General features: G+C 37.6%; 4 protein-coding genes across 8 annotated transcripts; 1 reads left to right on the top strand and 3 right to left on the bottom strand.

The window, feature by feature from the left end:
* Positions 1–111: 111 nt before the first annotated feature.
* LOC125588837 lies at positions 112–1,466 on the bottom strand. Of its 3 annotated transcripts, none has more exons than XM_048760702.1 (4): positions 966–1,466; positions 768–818; positions 547–699; positions 112–471 (listed from the first exon to the last, which is right to left on the bottom strand). In XM_048760702.1, the coding sequence occupies exons 2-4, from the start codon at positions 813–815 to the stop codon at positions 346–348; spliced, it is 327 nt and encodes a 108-aa protein (XP_048616659.1). In that variant the 5' UTR covers positions 816–818; positions 966–1,466; the 3' UTR covers positions 112–345. The 3 variants fall into 3 exon arrangements, with proteins under 3 accessions (XP_048616659.1, XP_048616660.1, XP_048616658.1); XM_048760703.1 differs by having other exon boundaries at positions 768–815; positions 966–1,465; XM_048760701.1 differs by having other exon boundaries at positions 768–1,465.
* LOC125588835 lies at positions 1,017–3,567 on the bottom strand. 2 transcript variants are annotated; one of them, XM_048760698.1, is made up of 8 exons: positions 3,074–3,567; positions 2,706–2,979; positions 2,515–2,605; positions 2,301–2,425; positions 2,149–2,230; positions 1,967–2,072; positions 1,720–1,867; positions 1,017–1,255 (listed from the first exon to the last, which is right to left on the bottom strand). In XM_048760698.1, the coding sequence occupies exons 1-8, from the start codon at positions 3,251–3,253 to the stop codon at positions 1,179–1,181; spliced, it is 1,083 nt and encodes a 360-aa protein (XP_048616655.1). In that variant the 5' UTR covers positions 3,254–3,567; the 3' UTR covers positions 1,017–1,178. The 2 variants fall into 2 exon arrangements, with proteins under 2 accessions (XP_048616655.1, XP_048616654.1); XM_048760697.1 differs by lacking the exon at positions 1,017–1,255 and having other exon boundaries at positions 1,478–1,867.
* A 1,578-nt stretch (positions 3,568–5,145) lies between these two features.
* LOC125588836 lies at positions 5,146–7,868 on the bottom strand. Of its 2 annotated transcripts, XM_048760700.1 has the most exons (10): positions 7,654–7,868; positions 7,401–7,567; positions 7,046–7,319; positions 6,882–6,972; positions 6,580–6,704; positions 6,426–6,507; positions 6,234–6,351; positions 5,796–6,149; positions 5,560–5,706; positions 5,146–5,486 (listed from the first exon to the last, which is right to left on the bottom strand). In XM_048760700.1, the coding sequence occupies exons 1-8, from the start codon at positions 7,661–7,663 to the stop codon at positions 5,976–5,978; spliced, it is 1,041 nt and encodes a 346-aa protein (XP_048616657.1). In that variant the 5' UTR covers positions 7,664–7,868; the 3' UTR covers positions 5,146–5,486; positions 5,560–5,706; positions 5,796–5,975. The 2 variants fall into 2 exon arrangements, with proteins under 2 accessions (XP_048616657.1, XP_048616656.1); XM_048760699.1 differs by lacking the exon at positions 7,654–7,868 and having other exon boundaries at positions 7,401–7,641.
* Positions 7,869–8,785: 917 nt separating this feature from the next.
* LOC125588383 (disease resistance protein TAO1-like) lies at positions 8,786–11,123 on the top strand. Its single transcript, XM_048759701.1, has 4 exons — positions 8,786–8,878; positions 9,127–10,791; positions 10,878–10,928; positions 11,046–11,123. The coding sequence occupies exons 1-4, from the start codon at positions 8,786–8,788 to the stop codon at positions 11,121–11,123; spliced, it is 1,887 nt and encodes a 628-aa protein (XP_048615658.1).
* The last annotated feature ends 10,557 nt before the right edge of the window (positions 11,124–21,680 follow it).

Genomic DNA, 21,680 nt, shown 5'->3' with positions numbered 1-21,680 from the left:
ATTAGTTGAAGTTTGTTATGTGTCACCTAGAAGAACTTGAGTGGCTAAAGTTGAAATTGGTGATGGGGTTGTAAATTTTTTGGTTAATTTTTTAAACTTAGAAGAAGTTAGAAGAAATTTTAAGAATTTTTTTGAACAGCGATTGTATATAATACGTCATCCCCTTAAAGCAATTAAAATGATGAAAATGTTATCCTCTAATGAGGTACATTAATGAAATGAGTTCTTAAAAGAACGTTGCAAGTAAGAGGTTGCAAAGAGTTAAACTTGAAATGCATAGTAATATTAAAACTGAGGAAGACTTGGAGGCATAGTTGGGCTGACGCTTTGGTTGCTTTCAAGCATTCACTCACGGGAGCAGCTGCGTTCACCTTCTTCAACCTCAGCTGTTAACGTGTTGTTGGCTGGAGGGGGAGTGGATGGTTCATCACATCTAAGATCAACACAGGGGCTTTCCTTGATGTTGAAATCCTGGAGAGAAGTATAGATGTGACTTTAAATAATCGAGTGAGATGAAGACAGTTCGGTAAGTATATAGTCTCATACCTTGGTGTCAATATTGTGACTGATAGCAGAAACAGTAAAGGGACTGTAGTTCTGGGTGGAGTTGCATGGCTTGACACGTATATGAAAAACAAAAGTTTGCCCTTCAAGTCCTGATACGCATTGCGGGAGTTTGTCGTCAAGACCAACATTGACCTGTAGTACAAAACAGATTTCAGCGACTGTAATAGCTCTCACAAATGTTTGGGTGAGGAAAATAAAACCTCGTTCATAAAGAGAGTAGCTGCATGTTGATTAGTCATCTCGAGCATCTCCTTATCGAACACCACAAAAGTTGCATAATTATTCCCATCATCAACCAACAATTCAACACGATACATGTGATTAACGTTAATATGACTGATCTCAATGCCGGAGATCTTGACTTTTTTTTTTTAAAACTGAGGATTTAAAATTATTACCTAACAACGCCGGTGTCATTTGTAAAAGGCAAGAAACAAAGACAAGATAAAGATGAAAACGTGTTCTTTATTGACTCTCTCTTACCTTACCCAAAGACTAGCCCTTTTTACATGTTTATATAAAAGACTCAGATTAAGCTCTACCCACTACATCACAGCAGGTTAAGCTCACCTGCTCTACCCACTACATCACAAGCTCACCTGCTCTACCCACTACATCACATCCGACAGAGACAGGACGGACTTCTTCATATTCTCCATTTGGGGTTTATACGAAGTATCAGTATGGCCTTTACTCCCCCTCAAACTTGGCGTAGAAGGCACGGAAACACCAAGTTTGTTACGCCATTTGAAAAACGGTTCCTGCGACAAGGATTTGGTAAAGACATCTGCAATTTGCAGCGTCGCAGGAATGTGTTTCACCTCCAAAGCCTTCATTGCTACCCTTTCTCTGACATAATGGTAGTCGACGTCGAAGTGTTTCGTCCGTTTATGAAACATTGGGTTGGCTGTAAGATGAAAACGTGTTCTTTATTGACTCTCTCTTACCTTACCCAAAGACTAGCCCTTTTTACATGTTTATATAAAAGACTCAGATTAAGCTCTACCCACTACATCACAGCAGGTTAAGCTCACCTGCTCTACCCACTACATCACAAGCTCACCTGCTCTACCCACTACATCACATCCGACAGAGACAGGACGGACTTCTTCATATTCTCCATTTGGGGTTTATACGAAGTATCAGTATGGCCTTTATCATTGGTGTTACCACATTGGTCACAGCGGAGAGAGGCAGCTGATTTCACCATTTCTTTGCTGCACTGAGTGCAACAAACGTAGTACCAGCCATGTTGGCCTAAGACGTCAACTATCCGGGCTTTGCAGACAAAATAAGGTTCCTGTGTCTCCAGCAAGAAGAAAGATATTTAAGTCTATATTATAATTTGAAGGGGGTAGAGATTTTATGACTATGTTGTAAGCATGTATATATGATTAACCTGGTCGGTAGGATTGGAGAGGAAGTAGCTGAGATCTCCAATTGAGCTAAGGGGCCAGGTAGCGTTCTCCGTGTTGTCGTCCAAATTGGTGACTGCACCTCTCAAGCTGGAATAGAAATGGTGTGATTGTTTAATTAGGCACACATCAAACATAGTTTAAATCATAAAAAGGGAAATTGTACCTCATTGTAAAGTCTGTGATGGCTTGGAGAGTGGGGCTGAAAAAACACCTGGTTGCTGGGGTGGAGCTAAGGTATAGCTTATCTGTATAATGAGAATTAGTTGGTTAATTAATTCATCAATTTAATTTCCATAGTTTTTCTATCTAACTTGCCTCCTATTTTTTCTGGGGCCACACTTGTGACCACCATAACAGTGTAGGCTTTCTCTCCTGAGTTTAAGACTGCCTTAAACGTTGCTGCAGCTGTGTCCCATAAAGACACGTCCACTTCGATGTTCCTGTCACGAATTTACGTAGACATGCTTCATCATGGAGAGCATAAGTCATAGTATTCAAATTAAGAGATATGAGTGTACAGTGTACATACGGGGCAATGCGAAGACGTATGAGAAGTGGGGAAATGACTTCAGCGTTCTTAAGGTCATAACCTTTGACCGTTTGGATTTGACCAACAACATCTGAAATTAGATGAAAAGCTTAAGTTGTTTAGTTTTTAGTTTATAATATATTAAGAAGGAATGTTAGAAGAGTTAAGTATGAAATTTGTTGGAAACATACCAGGGAGTTCTAAATTGGTGTTGGCAAGGATCTGGAGTTGTTCATAGTTGCGAACCATGAATTTTTGTAGGCTGATATGAGGACAATTGTTGATGATTGAATCAATCGTTGTTTCTTCGAGGAATCGGATTAGGAAGGTATGCTCTGTACTCTTGTACATATGTGGGCATATTCCAACTTCAAAGTGGGCAACTCTGTAGATGTCACCTTCTTGTAAGGACCGACGGTAGTGATTGGCCTGTTCAGCATGAATGATGCCGTTGATCATAGAATCCTACAGAATTTTATGATGAGTTAAACTCAAGTACTTCTAAAGTTTAACAAAACCGATATCGATGTACAAAGCTTGTTGGGGAAGATTAGTATACCTTCTCATCAAGGAAAAGCAAAGTGATTCCCTTGAATTCATTGGGGTTGCTGAAATTTGAGGAGTCCCAAAAACGGAGCAGGCGGGCATGGATAGATTGAGAAGATCTACCCAGACGAAGCGCAGCGAAGGGGGAGTGAGGAAGAGGTTGTTGAGAATCGATAGTAGCAGACGAAGCCATTTCGCAATTTTGAGGAAGGAGGATATCAGAAACGGGATCAGTAGGTTGATCTTCCTCTTATAATTCTCTAATTTATATAGTTCCAGTTCAACTGACGGTTTCATTTTCTGATACGGGAGATGGAGAGTTGAGGTTTGAATTGTTTGAAATGAATTTAGATTTTATTGTGGGATTTATGACGATAATGAACGGAAGTATACGGATCGATTGGGAGATAAAGTTTAAAAATTTAAAGAGTTTTGAGGCAAAGAAGAAGAAGAAGAAGAGGAGAAGTTGAATGAAAACCTAATTTGTTAAACGTTGAAACAGCAGAGTTTGCCTATGGAAGTCGTAAACTATGAGAAGATATTATTAATAGATATTTCAATTAAAAATTTATCAATACGGGTTGGTTGGTTCTATAATTAAAATACCAACAAAATGCCCGTAATATTTTAGGGCTGATTCGTTCTATAAATAAAATACCGACTAAATATCCATAATATTTTAGGATTCATATTGTCCCCAGTCGGATTCGGATATCTAATGTCTGAAAACGACATGACATATTCAACTCTATTATATTGATTTGAAACATATATTTGTTAAATTGAACCAAATATCTTTTTAATAAATTATGAATAATTAAATTAAAACATGTTAAAAATATTTAAATTAAAATTTGGAAGCCTCATATTTCTTTAAAACTATAGTTTTGGATACACATGTATTTAAATCGGGTACATAACTGTTTTTTCTAGGTTGGATCTATTAAGATTTATTTTTCGGGGGCTATGTCTATTCGGTTCGGTAGTTTCAGGTCTGGTTCTGTTGTGAAAAAGAAATTTGGACCAACAGTATTTGTTAATTTTAGTTTCGGTTCCGGGTTGGATTCTTGGGGGTCAGTGCTGGGTCGGTTTTTCAGGTCCAAATGAAAAGGCCATATCTGAGTGTTGGTTAACTATTCGAAAGAAAAAAGTTAATATAATGAGTCGTAAATTTATTTTTGCATGAAAGTTTTGGAAATGTTGTGTGGACCTTTTCGACGTAATGGGAGTGTTTACTTTACATGCTTATTATAGAAATACTTATACCTATAATATTAATGGTGAAGATTTATTAATTATTTAGTGCATTAAGTTACCGTAAAAGTGTGCATCCATGGTGTAGCAATCTAGATTAAATATAACTTTGATCAAACTAACGGATTTTTTTTTTTTTTTTTTTTATAACTCTGGTATCTGGGCAGCCACATTCCCAACTATCCCCCCGTAGGGGGTCCAGCGCTCCAACGGAAGGGATGTTAAATCCGCTGTGGCCGGGGCTCGAACTCGTGATGGCGGACACCTCAGCCGAGGTTCCTATACCACCAGACCACGAGGCCCGGTTGAAACTGTATAGGTTGAACTTTTTATAGTGACTGGGCTCACCCCGAGGGGCCACCTCGCCAGAAACCGTATCCCACGTTTAGTACTGGCCGTAGCCCACCTGACGCAGGGGTTTTTTAGCTAACTCAGTTCCACCCCGCTAACCCCGAGTATCGAACTGGCGACCTCGGGTAGTCGTGTGTGAGAAACATTCAGTACTGCCGCTAGGCCACCTGATGTTCTCAAATCTGTATAGGTTGAACTTTTTATAGTGACTGGGCTCACCCCGAGGGGCCACCTCGCCAGAAACCGTATCCCGTTCAGTACTGGCCGTAGCCCACCTGACGCAGGGGTTTTTTAGCTAACCCAGTTCCACCCCGCTACCCCCGAGTATCGAACTGGCGACCTCGGGTAGTCGTGTGTGAGAAACATTCAGTACTGCCGCTAGGCCAACTAACGGATTCATGTATCCATACTAAGCATATTCCGGCTGATTTACCGCCAATTTTCTCTATATTAAATCAATTTTTTTACGAAACAGTACTCTTAGGTTTATGTATCAAATTTAACCCGTCAAAGATTCATTAATAATCCAGAAAAGAAGAAAATATCCATGGAAATCAAAACGATAACGACAGAGATCAAAGCTCATAATGAGAAGCATAGCTAGTAGAAGTTTTTTTAAAAAAGACAAATAAGACTGATGACGGGTTTGTAGGAATATGTTTTCCCAATTACTCACGGCCACGCTTGCGTTTCTGCTGAGCGTCTGCATTCCCTGGATGATTGCCTGATGCATATTCTTCACTCATCTTGACTCCCAAAACAGACGGGCCCGAAGACGAAGCTTCCAATCCTGTGTCAACTCCACTGTTCTCAGAGTGTGCCTGAGATACATGAAAGTGATATTTTTAAAAAGAGTCCAGTCAGTAAAGATAGTGATAAGTTAAATTAGACAACCTCGCTATCTTCAGAGATGGTGGCAACGGTGAAGGTACGGTGATTGGGAGTGAAGTTGAAAGGTGTTACACGGATCTGAAACACAAACTCCTTCCCGGCTAGCTCTTCAAGACAACTTGGGAGATACTCCTCTCCACCGTTTGAAACCTGCAGCAAGCGGCCAGTTATCGCAAGTTATATTGACTTACACTAAATGCGTACAGAAACCAAAATGGTTCCAGGGAAGAAGGAGATACCTCATCCAGGGCAAGCACAGCAGCTTCCTGTTTGGTGAGCTTGTTCATCTCCTTATCGAAGACAACAAACGTTGCGCTATCTTTGCCATCATCAACAGCAAGCTCAACACGGAACCTTACGTTGAGTAATGGACTGGTAAATGGATATTTACGTGAAACCGCTTAACCAAATGTTAAAGACTACACAAAGTTAACAACACCAGTCACGTCAGAAGTTGCACATCTGCTGCAGTCCAATGACGTCCCACGTTTTTCCAATTTTTTGTGGCAACCAGTGCAAGACACAAAGAACCACCCATTTTCCTGAATGACACCAACAATCTGGGCTTTGCAGAGGAAATCAGCTTCTTGGGTCTGCCCACAAGTAATATTTTAGTCAATTGAAAGTATAAAAAATAGTGAATATATATATTGGAGTAAACAAAGGCAGACAACAACCTGTTCGTTAGAGTTCGAGATGAATGTGTTGAGATCCCCTATTGACACAAGCTCCTTCTTCTTGACTCCTTCAAGCGTGTCGACACATGTATAATCTTGAGGTGGTGTAGATCCAATGCTGGATATAGCATGTTGTTATGATTAAGACGTGCTGAGATTTTGCTAGCTACTATTTAAGTTTGATTATCTTACCTGCTAACAAACTCTGCTATTTCAGAGATACTGGTGTCAAAGAAGAACCTAGTCCCTTGTGTGGAATTGAGATACAGATTCCCTGAACAGAGAATAAACTTGTGAGGAAAATATATAAAAACATTATATGGATTAGAAACCAGATGATTCTTACCTCCAAAGAGTTTAGGATTAACTGTGGTCACCAGCATCACGGACTGTGATTTATCCCCAGCTTTCAAGAGACCCCTAAAAGCTGATGCAGCCTCATCCCATAAAGACATGAACACGGTCACGTTCCTGTTATGAAAACAATAAGGATACGGTTTCAACTACACATATAAACAAAACCAAACAGTTATAATTCCTACCAACAGACTACACAATTTGAGACTATAACGAAAGTTCAAGTGGACCAACAGACTACACAATTTGAGACTATAACAAAAGTTTAAGTGGATGTCTAAAACAACGTACGGTTCAATTAATAGGCGGACAACAACCCTGCTTGTGGCTGTTTGGTTTCTGAGATCGGACCCCTGCACAGATCTTATCTCACCAACAACATCTGCGAATCAGAAAATTACTTTAGCAATCAACATTATGATGAAATTCAAAGTTGCGCGGAGAAAAAAAAAGACCTGGTAGCTCTAAACTGGTGTTCGCAAGCACTTGAAGCTGTTCGTAACGCCTAACCATAAACTTGTCCAACTTGATCACAGGGGCATCCGTTTGGACCTCAACAACACGCGTTGAAGGAATGAACCGGATGACGTACTGATGCTCAGTAATCTTATACGTGTGAGCCACCCTTGCCACGTCAAAACGGTCCAATCTGACAATAGAACCGGTTTTCAAAGAGGACCGGTAATGGTTGGCCCGATTAGCTGGAATGAAACCGTGAATCACCGAGTCCTGTAAGAAATAAAAGAAGATTAATAGTCTTTCATTACAACAATCCGAAAAGCAAAAAGTTGGATCAGAAACAATCCTTACTAATTCATCGAGGAGTAGAATTGTTATCCCCATAAACTCTCCATTCTTGCTAATGTTCCGGGAATCCCAAAACCGGATGAGTCGACCAACAACAGATTGAGCAGATCTTCCGAGACGAAGAGAGTCGAACGTGGGGTTGCCGACGGCGGCGGCGGCGGCGTTAACGACTGGAGTTGCGGATGAAGCCATTATCGTTACGAATTCAGAAACAGGATGACAAAGGGGAGGAAAAAAGTAGCGAGGAGGGCGATACCTGATTTCATGAAGAATCTATATATATGGTCTTCTGGATGCGTTAGAGGTTGACGTTTTATCGTCCGAGGAACTTAAGACAGCCATAAAGATCGAGTTAATCCGATAAGACCGAAGAGGAATCGACCATAGGTGAAGGATCTGGAAGAAGGCGAGGGGTCGGTCTTTCTTCTCACCAAAACGCAGGAGCAACCCTTAAGCCCATTCAATAGCTATGAACAAACACGAAGCCCATTTCATTTAGCCCACGCGGTTTGGGAAAAAAAAATAATAAGGTGGGACCCACTAAGTGCACACGTGGACACCTTAAGGAGCCTTGAAAGTGTCCTATTATAATGTTGATTTAGAGTCAAAACCTTAGTTTTAAAAAGCAATAGCTTTTGTAGCAATGGCACAAGGCGAGGACTGGCCATGTTCTCCTCGCCTCAGCACCTCAAAGCGTGGCAGCATACACAAACCGACCGCTTTCTACGCTTTCTTACTAAGCTTAAAGCTCTTAGAGAGATGCCTTATTGATCTTAATTCAAACACAACTGATTTGTCAAAATTAAATTGTTAAACCGTTAGATTGCAAACCCTAAGTTGGTCTTATATACCATAGCCTAAGTTTAAAGTTAGAGTTCCATGTGCTATTGTTCTTCTCCCTATTCACGTGAATTCGTGGTTTGGTGTTTGACGTTTTAGTCTCCTCTTTCTTTTCACTGGTGAGTACTCTGTTGTTGTGTTTGGTTCCTAAACTTCTAATCTATGTATGTTTTTTGCACTATTGTTTTTCCCTTCGTACACAAAGCACTCTCTTTGTATCGCCATGACGCATGGCTGGAGACTAAACATCGAAATAAACTTCATATCTATTATAGAGTTAATCTGTTTAAATAGAAATATACATTTGAGATTGTCTAACTAAATGCTAATCATCCCTACTTATTTTTTAATTCTCTTTTCGTTTCCAGGGTCGTAGAAGTGTCATAGGCATATATATTGAAATGGGGAATGGGGATAAACTAAATATAAATGAGAGAGCGTTTGAAGGAATGACTAATCTCCAATTCGTAAGAATAGAAGCGCGTCTATCACATGGTCTGAGCTATCTTTCTCCAAAAATTCGATTACTAGATTGGAATTATTATCCGATGACATGTTTGCCTTCTCCTGTCAACGTGGAGTTCCTTGTGAAGTTAAACATGTTGCACAGCAAGCTTGAAAAGTTGTGGGAAGGAATTAAAGTAAGTAATTATGTATATTGTTTTCCATTTTATTTAGAATCTATGATCTTTTTCTTTTGTAGAGTTGTCATTATTATTTTTTGAACAGTTTAACCTTAACGAAAACCAGACTGACCTTGCCACTCTGTTTTTCTTATTTGATTAAATACTCTAATAGCACGAAAATCTGATATTTTTCTTCTACGCTATCATGTGTTATAGTGCTAATTAAGTGTATATATATGTGTTTGTGTTATTTCTTTGAACAGTCGCTTCGAAATCTCAAGCGGATGAGTTTGAGTTTTTCGAAAAACTTGAAGGAGCTTCCTAATTTGTCAACTGCCATTAGTCTCAAAGAATTACATCTTGATGGATGTAAGAATCTGTTGAAACTTCCACCTTCTATTGGGAGTGCAACTAATCTCCAAAAACTGGATCTTAGAGGTTGCTCAAGTCTGGTGGAACTTCCTTCTTCTATTGGAAAAGTAACTAATCTCCAAGAAATGAATCTTAGGGGTTGCTCAAGTCTTGTGGAACTTCCTTCTTCTATTGGAAAAGTAACTAATCTCCGAGAAATGAATCTTACGGGTTGCTCAAGTCTGGTGGAACTTCCTTCTTCTTTTGAGAAAGCAGCTAATCTCCAAAGATTATATCTTAAAAATTGCTCAAATCTGATGAAGCTGCCTTCTTGTATTGGAAATTCAACTAATCTCCAATATTTAGATCTCAGGGGTTGTTCAAGTCTGGTGGAGCTACCTTTCTATATTGGAAACGCCATTAATCTCACTGGTTTAAATTTTAGTGGATGCTCAAGTTTAGTGAAAGTACCAGCCTCTATTGAAAATTTGAAATCTTTGGATAGTCTTGTTCTTAGTAGCTGCCCATCCTTAAAAGTTTTTCCTGAGATGTCCACAAACATAAGGTCTCTTGTTCTCAGCGGAGCTGCAATAGAAGAAGTGCCTTCATCAATCATGAGGCAGTATCGTCTTCGTCAACTTATACTAAAGGGATGCAAAAAGCTCGTGTCGCTCCCACAGCTTCCAGAATCCTTATCAGATCTAAATGTGGAAAATTGTGAGTCTCTAGAGAGGCTAGATTGCTCCTTCAGCAAACTTTATATGAAACTCAATTTCGCAAACTGCTTGAAACTGAAGAAAGATGCTAGAGATCTCATCATCCAGTCATCTGGCTGTTACACCCATGTCTTGCCCGGCAAAGAAATACCTATCTGCTTCACTCATCAAGCTAATGGAGGTTCCCTAATATTGAAGTTCAACCAAAGGCATTTCCCTTCTTTCTTGAAAATTAAGGCTTGCATTTTGCTGGGTTGTAAGAGTGACACTGTGATAGAAAGCTGGCCATATATTTTGGTGGAGAATGAGGAGAATGACGTAGAGATGCTGTTTGAATATAGTGATGATGAGGATTGGGGTGATGAGGAGAAATATCGTGATAAACATGTTGATAAGGTGTCCATATATCTTGGGATAAGGGACAAACATAATCACGTGGTCATGCACACACGCAAAATCAGTGATATATATAGCCCTTTAACAGAGCATTTGTACATTTGTAAGCACTTCTTTTACTTTGAAGAAGATGTGACTTCGCATGAGCTTTTCTTTGAATTTTCGGTCTGGGGCGACGGCAAATGGGTTATAAAAAGATGTGGAGTGAACAATGAAGCCAAAGAAGAAATACATGAAGGTAACAGCAGTGATTGTGAGGCCAACGAAGAAATAAATGAAGCTGATGTGACTTCGTCTGGGCTTTTTTTTGAACTTTTGACAAATGATTGTGGGATGGATTATGGAGATTGTGAAGCTGAAGACGCAGATGTGACTACGCCTGTGATTTTCTTTGAATTTCTGACAAATGAAGCAGGAGAAGAAACAAATGAAGGTTATTGTGCTGAGAGGAAGAAGAGAAAAATGGTGTGAATCCATCTTGAATTCTATTCCTTTTTGCACTATATGCTTAATAAGCTTATCAATCAATTTGATTTAATATTTTTTTACAGGACCAAGATGGAGATAGTTCCCTGGTTATTGATACTAGCTCCAAATACACAGTTGAGATTCTAATGTTTTGATTTTTTTACTATTATTGCAGTTTCATCACAATGTTGGATCTTATATTTTAGACATATGTTTCTCTTTCCTCTTCATCTTTCTTTGGCTGTGGCTAGAGTAACTCTGGAGCTGGTTGTTCCAAGTCCATGGCTATTGAGATGGGACTCGATCAGTGGCGGAGCCACATTGTATGAGAGGGGGGCATTTGCCCCCAACAACTTTTTAAAATTCCATGTAAATTAGTGAATAAATTAATACGCCCCCATTGTTTTGATCAAATATACGTTTGATCCATTGACTAATTTTACTCGTGCCCCCAACAAAAAAATTATCTGCCTCCGCCCCTGGACTCGATGGGGAAAAGGTTTTCAAAGCAGTCATACATGAACAAGGTAATTACAAATCTCTCTCCTTCTAAGTATATACTATGAAATAAATCTTTATAACATTTAACTTTGAGAAAAAGACAAAAATAGCACTAAATCAAGTTTTTGTTCTCAAATAGCACTCAAGGTCAAAAGTCACAAAAATAGCACTTAATGTTTTATCAAAAGTCACAAACTTAGGGTTTAGAGTTTAGGGTTTAGGGTTTAGAGTTTAGGGTTTAGAGTTTAGGATTTAGGGTTTAGAGTTTAGGGTTTAGGGTTTGGGGTTTAGAGTTTAGGGTTTAGGGTTTAGGGTTTAGAGTTTAGGGTTTAGGGTTTAGGGTTTAGGGTTTAGGGTTTAGAGTTTAGGGTTTAGGGTTTAGAGTTGAGAAATGAGGTTTTGGGGATAAGATTTCAAATTTTGAAAAATAAAAAAATTAAAATTTTCAAAGGATAAACAGGTGCTATTTTGGTCATTTTAGTTTTTGAGTGTTATTTTTGTGATATAAACTTAGAAATGTGCTATTTTGGAGATTTGCCCTTTAACTTTTGTGACATTTTTTGGTTTATAACTCTCATGAAAAAAAAAATATATGGTACAAATAGCGAATGCATTCCTCCCTGCTGTGATAAGTGATGTCGTCCCTTCAGAGGTTGGGATCAATGGTGACTGCAATGCTGAAGAAAACCTAAATGGAAATGATAGTGCAGAGACAAAGCAGAGGAAAAGACAAAGTCCCATCACCTTCGTGGACTATAATAGTACTTCAGAGGTCGGGAGCAATGGAGAGTGTGAAGCTGACGAAGAAGTAAATGGAAATGACACTGCAAAGGCAAAGAAGAGCAGATTATCACTTTAGTCACAGATATTTTTGTTTTGTAAATGGTTTGACGAAACCAATATTAAGTAGATGAATGAAATAAATTTGGATATTTCAGGTTTTTGTTATATTTTTGGACTTATAGTCTTTATAAGCTAGTATATAAATGAATGTAACTGAGTTGTAATGATTCTGTTAGGTGTTAGAGGCTCTAAAACTTGGGTGTGAATCCGCGATGGTAAACAAAAATATTAAGTGTCCGAAAACACATTCTTCTAAGAAAACCGAATACAAATTATACATTTTATTGCTTATAGTCTCACTGGATTTGCCTTTTCTCTTTCAGCTTAAGCAGAAACATCTTTTGCTATCCTGGTTTCCACCACAAAGACGTTTTCCAAGTTAATTTCTTTTACCCCAAGATTAAAAAAGAACATCAAAGTTCAACCCTTAGTTTAAGCTGAGACTAGGAGTACGTAGAGAAAGATATATAAGTATACCAACCTAGATAAGTTTTTTGTGTTGCTAGTTTGGATATAGCTTCGATATTATCCGTTCCTTTGAGCTGACTAGCCTGAAGAATAAATGTCTTCGCAGTGTGCATTAAGTTTCCACTTATCTATCAATCCGGGAGAGGAAGAGTAGATGAATACTCACTCCATGGCCAGTATAAATTATGATTTTGTGATAGAAAGAGTGAACCTGACTGAATGTCCTTCTGGAAGTAAGGGTTTTGGGTATCATGACACCTAACATGATAATTTCGATAGAGATTTACTCTATTTGTTTTACAAAAAGTGTCATTTTAGCGTTGTTTTTTTTATTTCAAAAAAGTTTCAGTTTACATTTCCAATATAATTTTGTATATATATTTTATGTTACTTTTTTAACTAACCAACAAATGTTTATTTAAATCATTTATATTTAAATAATTGTACATTAAATAATGGTATACTAGTATGTTTTGTCATTTTTAATCTACAGAAATGAATTTCAATTTTACTTTGCCAAATTTTCACCATTCATCATCCTCTTCAGATGATGAAAATATGGAAATTTTCAATAATTTTGACCATGAAGAAGAAGCAGAGCAACTTGTTATTTGTAATAACAATTCAGTTATACAATTTCTTCTTAATCAACAAGAAAACTATCCACCGCGATCGAGAAAATGTCCATGATAGATTGTTCAATGATTATTTTTCGGAAACTCCAAAATACAATGATATTTTGTTTTGGAGGAGGTATTGTATGTCTGGTTCCTTATTCCTCCGCATCATTCATGAAGTTGAAGGTTGTGACAGCTACTTCACACAACGAAGGGATACTATGAGTAGACTTGGATTATCATCTATTCAAAACATAAGTTCTCTTTTTCGGATGCTAGCATACGGTCTTCCTGATGAGTACATAAAGATTGGTGAATCAACGACAATCGAAAGTATGATAACCGGTTCCAAGAGTTTCTAAGTCGATTCAGCAAAATCAAAGATAAGGAAGCCCATTCTCACTTTGAAATGCATTAATTGATCATTTATAAAAAAAATATAGTAATGATGATGTTTAGATAATGTCTATTTTGTTTTATTATTATTTTCTAATGTCTTTTGTAATAAAATGTTTAATTTAAATAATATTGCAATTTTATAAAAAATCAAAAGTTATAATAAATGAGTTAATTTGCAACATTTATAAGTTAAATTTGTTACTTATACAATAAAATAAAAAGGATCTTTTAAGAATATTCATATATAGAAGAAGAAATAGAAATATACATTGGAGAGAAACTAACGTCTGTTATAGAATCTATTATATTAAAATAGAAGTCACAACTTCTTTTCATGTGCGATTTTTTTTTTTAAAATGGACCTTCCCTAGAAAAATCATTTCATTTATTTCTATTGATATTTTGGCATCATTGAGATAACAAATCTTATATAATCAACACATATAACAACTTCACCTATAAAAATGTCATAGTTTTATTTTTAATTATAAAAATTCTGTTGAGTAAAATATCTAACAAAATCTTAATAAATTTTTAAATATTTTTATAAAATAATGCATTAATTAATTTCGTAATTAGTAGTATAGTATTATTACAAATTAATGTTAATTAAGATTTTATTATAAAATAAAAATAAAATTTGTATGTTATTTCCATTAACTTTTAATTACAGTCTATATTATATTAAAATAGAATGAATATATGAACTAAATATAAAATTCTATTAAGCTGATAAATGAACTTATTTTTTTAAAAAAATCATTAAAAAAATCATTCACCATTAAGGCGGGTAAAAATTCGTAAAACCTGTATAAAATCTACCAAAATAATAAGTCTAAATTATTTAAACATAAAAATATATTTACTTATAAATCATGCTATATACTAAAATTTATAGATACTAAAGGATATTTTTTTAAACACAACAAGGAATATAAATGATCTTGAACAAATATCTTTTCTATAGTATAACTATATAAATTTAAAAAAAATATTTTGTATGCAAATTGTAGAAATTAAAAAAGATATATTTTGAAGGTATTATATTTAATTATTTATGATTATGAATTTATTATACCAAAATTAATACCATATTAGTATGTAATAATAATTAATAACAAAGTAAAATGAATAAAAAAAATCTTTATATATTGGTAATGTCAAGTAAAAACATAAAAAATATATTATATAATATTAAAATGTAAATTTTATATTTAAAATATTTACGATTATATCAGAGTGTGTCTCTTCACGGTAGGTTATTAAAACAAAAGAACACATAATTGCATCGTACTCAACGAATTTCTTCCATCAAAACAAAGACATCTACGGGATCATTAGTAAGTGAAGTGGCTTTTATTTTTTGGGTTTAGAATAATAGCTGTATATTTTATTGTTGTACCTGTAGATTAATTATTTCCAGAGCATTAAATATAAAGCTCTAGAAAAATTGATTTTTAAAGCTATTTTGTTTTCTATTTTAGTTTTTATAGTTGTAGCTTTAAATTTTTTCATAAAGCATGATTGGTAAACTAAAGTGGATGTAGAAAAAAAATAAGACGTGGAAAGCACTCACAGCACTTACCAATCACCCCCTGCATGTAGAAATCATGTACAAATATATAGCGCTATTTATAAAAATGAAAAATTGTTGAAAAGGAGAAAAAGAATAGGAAAGTATAAACTAATTATTACTTAAAACACTCAAAAGTGTAAAATATTGCTCGATACTTGTCATTTTGTGATTGATATATTTAATTAAAATCAAATCTTAGTGAAATATTAATATTATATTTATTTAGATACTCTTGATATAATCAATAAATGTTTCTACTTTTATAGTACGAAATCACGTCCCTCTAATATTCTATAAATCTTGAAAAATCTTATAAATATCGCATATGTGGTATAAATCAATTGATGGATGTCCATAATCGATCATAAATCGGCCCATCCGGAGGGGAGAGAGAGGAGAGAGAGTCGGCCTATTGAGGAGAGAGAGAGAGGCGGCCACACATTCATGTGTTTCCTTTTCCTTGTATGATTAAGATTTTCTTTCTTTGTAACATTTCCATATTATGTATTAGTAGTTTTTCCTAAATCCTAGTTGGTTTAGGTTTTGGATATTTTCTTTTTACTTATCTTGTAATCCCCTATATAAAGGGAACACTTATTCATTAATGAAATACATAAACATTCAGCTCTAAACCTATTGTTTCACAACACGTTATCAGCACGATAGTCCCTAAACACCCTGAGCCTAAAAACCTAATCGAAAAACTCCTAAACATAAAACCTAGCCGGCGACCTTGAACCCTAACCCGACGAACTCTAATCTGTTCTTGCAAGCGTTCAAGCTCGTGTTTATCCGATCAGCCTCAACCCTAAGGTGTTTCTGATACTAGACGAACACAACCTCAGCTCCATCCATTCTCAGCTTGCATCCCGGACAGCTGCAGCTCACGTTCCCCGATCAGCCAGCTCGCGACCCGGCAGCGATCAGCTCGCGCGACTTCAACTCCAACTCGTTCCAGCTCGCGTCCGTTCGAGGTTCTCTTGGTGGTCCGGTTTCTACAATCTGCAAACAAAAGGTAACCCTAATTCTAAGAACATGAGAATTGAATTTGGATTGTTTGTAAAGATTGAAACCCTAAAAACTAATCTCTAAGATAAAACCCTAAGATAATAGATCAAACCCTAAAAGAGTAAATCGGAGCTCGAATAAGTCTGATCCCCTACACCCTAAATCGAGATTGATCCATTGATCAATTAAAATCATAACCTTAAAGGTTTTGAATCTCAAATCAAATCCCTTTGATCAAAGATCAAAGTTTCGAAATCCCTAAAACCCTAAATTGGAAAATCGGTTTTAATTTTGATTTGAAACTTAATTGTTTGATCACCTAGAAAATATTCATTAGGATTGTTTAAACCTGAATCTAAATTGCTTGACTTGGTTAAAACCCTAATGATCTAGTTTTTATCACTTTGAAATAGATTGTGGCCGTGTGGCCTTAATACATTCTTGGTTAAAATTGTTCGAGATCATCATCCGTGGCTGTGTGGCCTTGTTGCATCCATATCCGAACCTGATCACTACTGATTGATTGCAATTGAACTTAGATCTAATTCTAGGGATGATGTTGAAATGAACTAAATAGCCGTGTGGCTTGTTCTATTACTTGGCCGATTGGTTTGTTTGTTTGTCTTGATTGAATCATGAACTGATAGAAACCAACCGCTTTAGGATTGCAATTACATGTAAAACTATATGCATTAACCCTAAATTGAATCTTGGCCGTGTTGCTTATACTTGGTCGTGTGGCTTCTTCTTGGCCGTAAGGCATATACTTTGGCCATTAGGCTTTACTTGAATGTTTTTAAAACTAAAAACCTTATTTCTAAAAGACCTATATTATCTATGATTTCAGATGTCGAAAATCAATAACTTGGATTTTGCTGTCCTAAATGTCTCTGGAGACAATTACCTTCAGTGGGCACTTGATACCAAGATCATATTGAAATCCAAAGGTCTCGGTGAATGTATCACCGAGGACAACAACTCAAATGAGAAAGATCGTTATAGAGCCATCTTGATCATTCGTCACCATCTAGCTGAGAGTCTCAAGGATCAATACCTAACCATTGAGAATCCACTAGAGCTTTGGAACGAATTGAAATCAAGATATGATCACCAGAGAACGGTGATCCTACCAAAGGCTCGGTCTGATTGGAGGGATCTAAGAATCCAAGACTATAAGTCCGTGGACGAGTACAACTCGGCCATGTTTAAGATCGTTTCAAAGTTGAAACTGTGTGGTGAAAATATTACGGATCAGGATATGCTTGAGAAAACGTTTTCCACTTTCCACACAAGCAATGTGCTGTTACAACAACAGTACAAAGAGAAAGGTTTTAAGACCTATGCTGATCTTATTTCTTGTCTCTTGCTTGCTGAGCAAAATAATGAGTTATTAATGAGAAACAGTGAGATGAGACATGTTAGCTCAGCAGCAGCACCTGAAGCACACAACACTGAGGACGATAAAGAGTCCCACCATGTCCAAGGAAACGACTATTATGGCTGTGGTCGAGGAAGTAGATACGGACGTGGCCGTGGCCGAGGTTCCTCTGGCTGCAGACGAGGTAATCAGAATGGACGAGATCATGGACATGATCGTGGCTTATTTGGACGAGGCCATGGTCGTGGACGTGGATCTTCGTTTAAGCCTCAACTTTCGACCAAATCAAGTAAATCAGTGTGCCATAGATGTGGAATGGACAATCATTGGGCTAAGACTTGTAGAACTCCAAAGCATCTTGTTGAGCTTTATCAAGAGAGTTTGAAGGGGAAGAATCCTGAAGCCCATATGGTTTGTCAAGACAATGAAAAAGACTTCGATCATGACAAGGACGATCTTATGGATTATGAAACTTCGGATTGTCTTGAACACTGAAGGGATTTCGACATTATAATCTGATTTCTATGTTTTGGTGTTTTTAAATTCTTTGTTGTCTTTTATTTTAAACTTGTTTTAAAGATCTATATAATAAAATAAAAGCTTTCCTTATATATATGAAGTCTTTAAGTTGCATCCTTTTGAATCTTGTTTTAGAAATGAACGAGAACAAGGATGTACTCGTTGTGGACAGTGGCTCAAGCCACACGATTCTTAAAGATAAGAGATACTTCATAAATCTAACTCTTAAGAACGCCAACATCTCAACCATTGCGGGTATTGCCAGCCTCATAGAGGGGCACGGCTAGGCTAGTATCATGTTGCATATGGGTACACATCTTGAGATATCAAATGCCTTGTATTCTCCCAACTCTATGAGAAGTCTATTAAGCTTTAAAGACATTCGAATGAATGGATTTCATATTGAAACCAAGGGCGAGGGAAACAAAGAATCTCTTCAAATCTTTGAACTCGTCCATGGCAATAAGAAAGTCTTATAGTGCATCCCCGCACTATCTACTGGTCTTTACCACACTAAAGTCAGTATGATCGAAGCTAATGCCATTTTTAATAAAGAGACAACCGATAACTTCACTTTTTGGCACGACTGGCTGGGTCATCCCGGGTCGTCCATGATGCGTAAACTGATTATGAACTCGAACGGCCATTCCCTTAAAGAGAAACGATTCATCCCTAAGCACCTATCTTGTGTTGCTTGTTCCCAAGGGAAACTCATTTCTAGGCCATCACCAGTTAAAGTCACTAAAGAGACTATAAACTTTCTGGAAAGAATTCAAGGAGACATCTGTGGACCAATACATCCACCTTGTGGAACGTTTAGATATTTCATGGTCCTCATAGATGCGTCCACTAGATGGTCGCATGTCTGTCTCCTATCGACCAGGAACTTGGCCTTTGCCAGGTTGCTTGCTCAGATAATTCGATTACGAGCACACTTTCCATATTTTCCATTAAAGACTATACGTCTTGATAATGCTGGTGAGTTTACCTCCCAAGCGTTTAATGACTATTGTATGTCCATGGGGGTAAGTGTGGAACACTCCGTGGCACATGTACATACACAAAAAGGCTTTGCCGAGTCATTTATAAAACGCATACAGCTCATAGCTCGACCATTACTCATGAGGTCGAGACTTCCGGTCTCAGCGTGGGGACATGCGGTCCTTCACGCGGCCGAGCTCATACGCATCAGGCCATCAAGTGAACATAAGTATTCCCCATTACAATTACTTACGGGTCATGAGCCAGATGTATCTCATCTTAAGACATTCGGCTGTGCCGTTTATGTTCCTATAGTTCCACCGCAGAGAACAAAGATGGGACCTCAAAGGAGGATGGCGATATATGTCGGATTTGATTCTCCCACGATTTTAAAATATCTTGAGCCAACTACGGGTGATTTGGTTAAGGCCATATATGCGGATTGTCATTTTAATGAATCCGAACATCCGACCTTAGGGGGAGATAGCAGCAAAATGATAAAAGAAATTTCATGGAATCAAACATCTATTTCTTGGCAAGATCCTCGAACTCAAGTGTGTGATCTTGAAGTTCAAAAGATTATACATTTACAAAAGCTAGCTAATCAATTGCCAGATTCCTTTGCTGACCTAAAAAGTGTGACCAAGTCATACATACCTGCTGCTAATGCACCAATAAGAATTGATGTTCAAGAGTGACACAATCAAGTTGCTACAGAGTCTAGCCAGCGTGTGAAACGTGGTAGACCAATAGGTTCCAAAGATAAGAACCCTCGGAAAATAAAGAAAGGTGCAACCGAGGTTCATAAGACACCAGACACGGCCGTGGCCGATCAAGCTCGTGATGTGGCCGCGACCAACCCGGCTTTAGACATGGCCGGACCTGATGCCACCAAAGTTGCCGGCCCTGATGTGCCAAACAATGATTCTTGGGACGCCAAGATTCATGGTACTGATGGTGCAGATAATAATGAGATCTCAATGAATTATGTCTTGTCTGGGAAACAGTGGAACAGAAAACATGTCGACATGGATGATTTATTTGCTTATGAAGTAGCACTTGAACTTATGGATATCGAGGATCAAGAACCCACGTCTATATATGCATGCATGAAAAGATCAGATTGGCTTAAGTGGAAAGAAGCCATAAATGTGGAGTTAGAATCACTGAGAAAGAGAGGTGTGTTTGGTCCAATAATCCGAACACCTCATGATATTAAACCAGTGGGATACAAATGGGTCTTTGTGAGAAAGAGAAATGAGAAAGGAGAAGTCGTGAGGTATAAAGCCCGGCTTGTTTTACAAGGATTCTCACAGATACCTGGAATAGATTATGAGGAGACATACTCCCCTGTGGTGGATGCTACGACCTTCAGATTTTTGATAAGTCTGGCTGTGAGAGAGGGTCTGAATTTGCGGTTAATGGATGTTGTAACCGCATACCTTTATGGTCCACTGGATAATGACATTTATATGAAAGTCCCAGAGGGTATTAAATTGAAAAACAAAGAGAGTTCTCGAGACCAACATTGTATTAAGTTGGAAAAATCTCTTTATGGACTGAAACAATCCGGACGGATGTGGTACAATAGACTCAGTGAGTACCTAGTAAAAGAGAGATATAGAAATGACCCTATCAGTCCATGTATTTTCATAAAGAAATTCGAAAATCAAGGGTTCGTGATCATAGCTGTGTATGTTGATGATCTGAACATCCTTGGAACCTCTGGTGAGATTTCCCAAACGGTTGAATACCTTAAGAAAGAATTTCAGATGAAAGATCTCGGGAAAACAAAATTATGTTTGGGATTACAGCTTGAGTACATAAGTGATGGTATCCTTGTGCATCAGAAGGCATATACAGATAAAGTACCCAAGAGGTTTAACATGGCCGATTGCCATCCTCTGACCAGTCCCATGGTCGTGAGATCACTCGGCCCGGACACTGACCCATTCCGTCCCAAGATGGACGATGAGGATATCCTTGGTTCCGAAATGCCTTACCTCAGTGCCATTGGAGCTTTGATGTATTTGGCAACTCATACACGGCCTGATAAAGCCTTTGCCGTGAATCTACTATCCAGGTTCAGCTCCTGTCCGACCCTTACGCACTGGAACGGGATCAAACATGTTCTTCGTTACCTACAAGGAACGAAAGACTTGGGTCTGTTTTATACTAACCATAATAAGGATGGTTTAGTTGGCTTTGCTGATGCTGGATATCTATCAGATCCTAATCAAGTTCGATCACAGACAGGATATGTCTTTACACATGGAGGTACGACCATATCATGGCGTTCCATGAAATAGACCATCGTGGCCACATCATACAATCACTCGGAAATATTGGCCATTCATGAGGCCAGCCGCGAGGTCGTTTGGTTGAGGTCGATGACCCAACATATCAGATCAGATTGTGGGATGTTCGAGTGCAAAGAGCTGACCATTATCTTCGAGGACAATGCGGCTTGCATTGCTCAGCTCAAAGATGGTTATATCAAAGGGGATAGGACAAAACATATTTTGCCTAAATTCTTCTTTACCCACGATTTGCAAAAGAGCGGAGAGGTCAAAGTGATCCAAGTACGGTCTAGTGA

The sequence above is a fragment of the Brassica napus genome, chromosome C6, assembly GCF_020379485.1.
Source record: "Brassica napus cultivar Da-Ae chromosome C6, Da-Ae, whole genome shotgun sequence".
In the NCBI taxonomy this organism is placed as follows: Eukaryota; Viridiplantae; Streptophyta; class Magnoliopsida; order Brassicales; family Brassicaceae; genus Brassica; species Brassica napus.
The sequence above is the reverse complement of the archived record's forward strand: the minus strand, read 5'-3'. Positions and strand labels throughout refer to the sequence as shown.